General features: G+C 43.5%; 1 protein-coding gene across 1 annotated transcript in view; it reads left to right on the top strand.

Moving 5' to 3' along the window:
* Window positions 1–3251, top strand: part of NDUFAF1 (NADH:ubiquinone oxidoreductase complex assembly factor 1) — a 21604-nt gene extending 18353 nt beyond the window's left edge. The window contains exons 4-5 of the mRNA XM_008059806.2: window positions 1977–2051; window positions 3010–3251. Of these exons, the coding sequence (XP_008057997.1) occupies window positions 1977–2051; window positions 3010–3159 (225 nt within the window). The 3' untranslated portion in view covers window positions 3160–3251. The remainder of the gene's footprint in view (window positions 1–1976; window positions 2052–3009) is intronic.
* The last annotated feature ends 4890 nt before the right edge of the window (window positions 3252–8141 follow it).

The raw sequence follows: 8141 nt of genomic DNA, 5'->3' as shown, positions 1-8141 counted from the left end.
TGCCTGAGCCCGTGGGTTCGAGACCCACCCGGGCAACTTAGTGAGACCTCATCTCTACAATAAATCAAAAATTAGCTGGGCGTGGTAGCGTGCGCCTGTTGTTCCAACCACTTGGAAGGCTGAGGCAGAAGGATCGCCAGAGCCCAGCAGGTCAAGGCTGCGGTGGCCGGGAACATGCCACTGCGCTTCTATCTGGGCGACAGAGTGGGACTCCAACTCAAAAAACACCAAAGAGAAAGCAGGATTTATTGAGAGGACAGAAAAGCTCCCGTAGTTGGAGGGGACCCAAGGGGGTTGCCCTCTCCTCAATTTCTAGGAAACTTTTTGAGACAGGGTCTCACTTCGTTGCCCAAGCTGGAGTGGCACAATCATAGCTCACTGTAACTTTGAGCTCCTGTGCTCAAGCAATCCTTCCACCACAGGCTCCCAAGTAGCTGGGACTATAAGCATGTGCTACCATGTCTGGCTAATTTTTTTTTGAGTCGAGTCTCTGTGTCGCCCAGGTTGTAGTACATTGAGTGGCATGCTCATGGCCACTACAGCCTCGACCTGCTGGGCTCAGGCGATCCTTCCGCCTCAGCCTTCTATGTAGCTGAAATTACAGGCACATGCTACCATGCCTGGCTTATTTTTTGATTTATTGTAGAGATGAGGTCTCACCAAGTTGCCCAGGCTGGGCTCGAACCCCTGAGCTCAGGCAATCCTCTTGCCTCAGCCTCCCAAAGCGCTGGGATTACAGGCCTGAACCACCATGCCCGGCCTGTATTTTTTTTTTTTTTTAAGAGATGTGTTGCCCAGGCTGGTCTCAAACTCCTGGACTTAAGCACTTCTCCCACCTCAGCCACCCAAAGTGCTGAAATTACAGGTGTGAGCCACCATGCATGGCCTCTAGGAAATTGTGTTTAGATTAGCCTTTTGTCTGTTATATAAGTGACTAGCATGCTTTATACAAATCAAAACTAAGAATCCCTCCTCCTCAAACTCCCATGCCTACTTCCCAGACATAAGAGCTATTAACAGTTGCGGGGGCCTGCATGGTGGCTCACGCCTATAATCCCAGGACTTTGGGAGGCCGAGGTGAGAAGACTGCCCATGGGTTTGAGACCAACCTGAGCAACTTGGCAAGACCTCATCTCTACAAATAAATGAATAAATTAGTCGGGCATGGTGGCTCATGCCTGTGGTCCAGCTACTTGAAAGGGTGAGGCAGAAGGATCGCCTGAGCCCAGAAAGTCAAGGTTGCAGTGGCTGTGAGCATGCCACTGCACTCCAGCGTGGGTGACAGAGTGGAACTCCGACTCAAAAACAAAGAACAGATACTCTACATCTCATAAGAGATTGTTTTCACTCTTATCCTCTGTGAAGGGCATGAGATTTCAGGGCCTGTTGCTCATCCCTTCTTAGAAGCCCAAGTGATTACCAGATCTGCAGAGGCTCATTTCCCTTCATTAAGGTCTGTTGCTTTAGAAACTTAATTATATTGGCAAAATCTGTTCACAGCAGCCCTGAGTTTACTGTTTGAATTCCTGGAAGGAGGGGTATGTGTACCGGGGGTGGAAATCTAGGAGCAGTCTTAGAATTGTCCCCATTACGGTGGCCAGCTGCCTTCTCAGAGTTGTGCTAATTGCACTCCTAGTAATGTAATAAAAGTGTGTCTGTTTTCCCTAATCTCCATTTTTCTATTTGGTTGTTTAATACTTCTCTTAGTTATTTGTAAAAGCTTTATTTAGGATACTAGCCTCTTCTCAATAAATGTTACAAATATTTTTTTCCTAGTTTATCCTTTTTTTTTTGCCATCAAAGTTGTGTCCTTAATCAAGACGACTAGCCACTTATCAAAACTGCATATATTAAATTAACTTTAGAATTTAAAAAAAAGAATTAAATTTAAACTACAACTCTTTTATTATTACATCTCCACACAGATGCTTTGTTGCTTATATTGCAGCTTTGAAGTAAATGGTTTCTTCTTTCAGATTCCTTTTTCCAAATTTTTCTTCTCAAATCAAGGAAGAATCCGGGATGTTCAGTGTCAGCTTCTGCTTGACAAGGTAACTTTTTCCTGTATTTTTAACTCAGAAACACACACACACACACACACACACACACACACATACTCTGCGCCCAACTGCATGCCTACTTTCTATTTTAGCTATAAGAGTTCAGGAGAGCTTCAGGAAACCTCCATTAGACATCCATGTTGTCCTTACTAGTCTTAAATGGCATTACCTATAGAAAAGACGAGAGGAAGTAGAATGTAGAAAGAAAAGCAGTCTTGTACATCCTCTTATAATTTGCTATAGCATTTGAGTAATATGGTATATTTGCTAAAGGCTGAAAGTTTAAAAACCCAGTTATAGTAGTCACCTCATGGGATTTTAAAACTTCAAGAATACTTTGGGAGGCTGAGGTAAGAGGATTGCTGAGCCCACAGGTTTGAGACCAACCTAGGCAACTTGGCGAGACCTCATCTCTATAATAAATAAAAAAATTAGCTGGGTGTGGTGCTGCATGCCTGTAGTTCCAGCTACTTGGAAGACTGAGGCAGAAGGATCACCTGAGCCCAGCAGGTCGAGGCTGTAATGGCCATGAGCGTGCCACTGCACTCCAGCCTGAGTGACAGAGTGAGACTCCAACTCAAACCAAAACTCCAGGAACAGGCTGGACACAGTGGCTCATGCCTGTAATCCCAGCACTTTGGGAGGCTGGGGTGACAGGAGGATTGCTTGAGCCCAGGAGTTTAAAATTAGGCTAGGTAACATAGTGAGAACTTGTCTCTACAAAAAATAAAATGAGCCAGACATGGTGGCACGTGCCTGTAGTCTCAGCTACTAGGGAGGCTGAGGCAGTAGAATTGTCTGATCCCAGGAGTTTGAGGCTTCAGTGAGTTGTGATTGTGCCACTGCACTCCAGCCTGGGCAACAGAGACCCTGACTAAAAAAAAAAAAAACTGCAAGAATAGCACATCAGTGTATGAGATTTTAATTGATTTCTCTATTTTAAATTTAGATCTCTTCTATAGGACTCACCTTGGCTGATAAAGTAGATGGTCCATTCTTCCTGGAAATAGATTTTATTGGAATATTTACTGATCCAGCCCACACAGAAGAATTTGCCTATGAAAATTCTCCAGAACTTAACCCAAGTCTTTTTAAATAAAGAAGATTATGTGGTAGTTTTGTTTTACTAAACTAAGAGTAATAGCATCCTTGATGATACAGACAAAATATTTCTTTAATAGCATCTAACCACTGACTGGTATGTATTTTTTAAGTCTAAATACTGCTGTTAAGCGGGACTGGATAAAAGGAACACAGCTTGAAACTAGATTCTAAGGTGTGCTAATTTAGCTCATAGAATGCAGATACTGATTCAGAGGTACTATGTAAATATGGTTTTTGGTTAGAACGGTTCCAATTAGGAACATTTCCTATGTTAGTAGATGATTTCCAGAGCAAGGAGTCTCTGGGATGACTATTGATGGCCTTCTACCACTCACTCTATTCCTTTACGTTTTTTCCTTTTTTTGAGTTGGAGCCTTACTCCGTTGCCCAGGTGGAGTGTAGTGGCACACTCATAGTACCCCAGTGTCAACCTGCTGGGCTTCGGCGATCCTTCCTCCTCAGCCTTCCAAGTAGCTGTAACTACAGGTCAGCACTACCACACCTGGTTAATTTTTTATTTATTTTGGAGACAGGTCTCGCCAAGTTGCCCAGTCTGGTCTTGAACCCGTGGGCTCAGGCAATCCACTTGCCTCAGCCTCCCAGAGTGCTGGGATTACAGGCTGAGCCACCAAGCCTGGCCTAGGTTTCCTCTATTTTCCAGTCACTCTTGAGGAAAGGAGACTTCTAAAGAATATTAAGATACAAAATGCTATAGAAGGCACTGGGAAATGAGATACCTATTTAGAGGGCTTGTTGTCCGAAGATACATGATCCTTAAAAGTTCTGACACGATAGTGGCTTCCAATGTAACCACTGGAGAAGCTAAAGATACTAGACTACTATGCCTGAGGCATCCTCAGTATTTCAAGTATTACAGAAATTAGATATGCCAAAAATAAGACCCTGATTAACAGTATAAATTGACCATTGTAGAGGAGGTAGGAAACCATAATATGGTGAGAGTACTTGGATTGCCAAGTTTACAAATAAACAAGAGATACACAAAGGCTAACAGCTTTTCCAACATCTTGGCCTAAAATCTGTTTTGTATATTTGCATGTAATTTTCTTTTTTTTTTTTCTTTTTTAAGTTGGAGTCTTACTTTGTCACCAAGGCTGGAGTGCAGTGACATGCTCATGGCCACTGCAGTCTCGACTTGCTGGACATAGGTGATCCTTCTGCCTCAGCCTTCCAAGAAGCTGGAACCACAGGCATGTGCCACCACGCCCTGCTAATTTTTTGATTTATTGTAGAGATGAGGTCTTGCAGTGTTGCTCAGGATGATCTCGAACTCCCGAGCTCAGACAGTCCTCTTGCCTCTGCCTCCCAGAGTGCTGGGATTACAGGCATGAGCCACTGTGCCCGACTTATTCTTAGCATAGTTTTTCTTTTTTTTTTGAGTTGAAGTCTCACTCGTCGCCTAGACTGGAGTGCAGGGGCACGTTCCTGGCCACCGCAGCCTCGACTCACTGGGCTCCGGCGATCCTTCGGCCTCAGCCTTCCAAGTAGCCGGAATTACAGGCGCGCACTAACACGCCCGGCTAATTTTTGATTTATTGTAGAGATGAGGTCTCGCCTCGTTGACCAGGCGGGTCTCGAACCTGCGGGCTCAGGCAATCCACTCACCTCGGCCTCCCAAAGTGCTGGGATTACAGGCTGAGCTACCGAGCCCGGCCTCTTAGCATACTCTTATTAAGGCATAATTTATATAACAAAGTTTGCAGTTTTAAATATACAACTCAGTGATTTCTTTGTGTCTGACAGAATTGTACACCATTACCACAGTCTAATTTTAGAAAATTTCCAATCAGCTCAAAAGAAACCCCAATGTTTCTTTGCAGTTGCCCTTCATTCCCATTCCCAGCCCCAAGTAACTAATAATCTACATATAAGTTTATCCTTTCTAGATATTTCTTTTTTATATATATTACTGTTTGTAAAAGAAGCCAGAAATGTTTCCATCGTGTTTTTTCCTAGAGAGATTTGAATATCTCTACATGACAATGCATAAAAACTGAAATGTACTTTACCCCCCCCCATTTTGTTTTGTTTTGTTTTTTGAGTTGGAGTCTCACTCTGTCACCCAGGCTGGAGTGCGGTGGCTCGCTCATGGCCAGTCCAGCGTCAACCTACTGGGCTTCGACGATCCTTCCGCCTTAACCTCCTAAGTAGCCAGAACTACAGGCACGCACTACCACGCCTAGCTAATTTTTTATTTTTATTGTAGAGATGAGGTCTCGCCAGGTTGCCTAGGCTGGTCTCGAACCCACGGGCTCAGGCAATCCACTTGCCTCAGCCTCTCAGAGTGCTGCGATTACAGGCTGAGCTACCGAGCCTGGCCACTAGATATTTCACAGATGTAGACTCATACAATATGTGGCCTTTGGTGTTTGACTCTTTACTTAGCATAATGTCTTTGAGGTTCATCCATGTTGTAGCGTGTATCATGATTCATTATTTTTTTTATAGAATGTTTATCTCTTCATCCATTGAGGGATATCTGGATTTTTTTTCTACTTTTTAGCTCTTATGAATTATGTTGCTAGAAATATTTTCCATACAGGTTTTTGTACATTTTTATTTTTTGAGTTGGAGTCTTACTCTGTTGCCCAGGCTGAAGTGCAGTGTCACGCTGCTGGGTTCTGGCGATCCTACAACTCAGCCTTCCAAGTAGCTGAAACTACAGGCACATGCCACCATACCCAGCTAACTTTTGATTTATTGTAGAGACAAGGTCTCGACTAGTTGCCCAGGTTGGTCTCGAACCCATGGGCTCAAGCAATCTACCGCCTTGGCCTCCCAAATTGCTGGGATTACAGGCGGAGCCACTGAGTCTGGCCATGTAGACGTTTTCATTTCTCCTGGGTGTATTCCTAGGAGTTGAATTGCTGGGTCATAGGGGAATGTTTAACCATTTGTGGAACTGCCAGACTGTTTTCCAAAGCACCTACACCATTTTATATTCCCAATAGTAGTGCTTTAGGGTTCAAATTTCTCCACATTCCCAACACTATATCTTTTTTTTTTTTTTTTTAAGTCAGAGTCTCACTGTCAACTAGGCTCATGGCCACTGACTGCCGCCTTGACCTGCTGGGCTCAGGCGATCCTTCCGTCTCAGCCTTCCAAGTAGCTGGAACTACAGGCATGTGCCACCATGCCTGGCTAAATTTTTTATTTAATTTACTTTTTGAGTTGGAGTCTCACTCTGTTGCCCAGGCTGGAGTGCAATGGCACACTCATGGCCACCCCAGTGTTAACCTGCTGGGTTCCAGCGATCCTTCTGCCTCAGCCTTCCAAGTAGCCAGAACTAGAGGTGTGCACTACCACGCCTGGCTAATCTTTTTTTATTATTGTAGAGACAAGGTTTGGTCTCTGCCTGGGCTGGTCTCGAACCGATGGGCTCAGGCAATTCACTCACCTCAGCCTCCCAAAGTACTGGGATTAGAGGCTGAGCCACTGAACCTGGCTCTTAATTACTTGAGACGAGGTCTCACCAAGTTGCCCAGGCTGGGCAATCCTCTTACCTCTGCCTCCCAGAGTGCTGGGATTACAAGCTTGAGCCACCATGCCCAGCCAATTCTGCTTTTTATTACCATAGGTAGTTATTTTCTAGGGCTTAATCGAAATGAGATCAAACAGTATATACTTATTTTTTGATCTGACTTCTTTCAGTGTAGTTATTTGAGATTCATCGATATGTTTTGCTGTTTATCAGAGTTCATTTCTTTTTATTTCCAAGTAGTATACCATTGTATGGGTATGCCACAGTTTATCCATTCACCTGGTGGTGGGCATTTGGATTATTGCCAACTTCTGCCTATTACAAATAAAGATACCAATTCAGGTACAAGTCCTTTTTGAGACAGGGTCTTGCTCTGTGTCCCCAGGTGGAATGCAGCGGCACAATCATGGCTCACTGTAGCCTTGACTTCCTGGGCCCAAGTGATCCTCCTGTCTCAGCCTGCTGAGTAGAATGCCACCAAATAGCACATTTAACACTTTTTAAATTTCTTGTGCAGATAAGATCTTGCTGTTTGCCCAGGTTGGTCACAGAGAAGTCTTTATAGGATTATATGCTTTCATTTTTCTTGGGTAACTATCTAGGGGTGGCATGGCTGGATCACAGGGTAAGAAGATACACAGCAACTTTTTAAAGGAACACTATACTGGTTATAATCTCTCTCTCTCTAACAGTATATAGTGGTTATACTATTTTACATTCCCATCAGAAGTGTGTTTAACCCAGAGCTCTGTTGATTGATCTGATCTCTGCCTCTTGCTAGGGAAATTTGAATTTTTCAAGTACCCAGGAGCATGCCATGTTCTAAAGGCTCCTATTTGCAAAACAGTAAATTTAATAAAACCTGAGAGGTGCTGTGGGACTATAAAGGAAGCATACAGCTGTTTCTTCTTAGAGTGAAAGGAGTAGTCAGGAAAGGATGCACAAAGGGCACATACAAACTCTTGTTCAGCTTAGCTGGTCGACAACAAGACTATTATGTTTACAAAGAATGTATCTGCCACGATGAGAAAAAATTTTATTTATGACAGTCTTAAGCAGTACAAAACTCAGAAGCTCTACTAAGGTGCAAGGAACATGAATATGATGCTAAGCAACTTTAGACTTTTCCATAAAATGAAGAAGATGGAAGTTTGATGGAGCACAGTAATCCTTAAGGCAGTGATCCTTATATTTTTAGAGGGCCCTGTAGCTTTTACTTAAAATAAGCAAGGCTAGAATGAGTTATGGAGTTTTGTTCTTGATAATTCAGTGAATGACATATGGCAGTTACATGAAGTGATCTGAATAAAGATGCATAGAAGTATAAACAGAACAAAACCGTTTTCACCAAGGCAAAATACCGATGCCATACCCAAACCATATGGCCCAGTTACATTCAGATTACTAGATGCTACAGACTAGAAGATGAAGAAGGGGCCTTTCTGTCCCAGCTCGCCCTTTTCTTAACTTGTTAA

Source organism: Carlito syrichta, unplaced genomic scaffold (genome assembly GCF_000164805.1).
Source record: "Carlito syrichta isolate Samal-C Ts95f unplaced genomic scaffold, Tarsius_syrichta-2.0.1 Scaffold91638, whole genome shotgun sequence".
Lineage (NCBI taxonomy): Eukaryota > Metazoa > Chordata > Mammalia > Primates > Tarsiidae > Carlito > Carlito syrichta.
The sequence above is the reverse complement of the archived record's forward strand: the minus strand, read 5'-3'. Positions and strand labels throughout refer to the sequence as shown.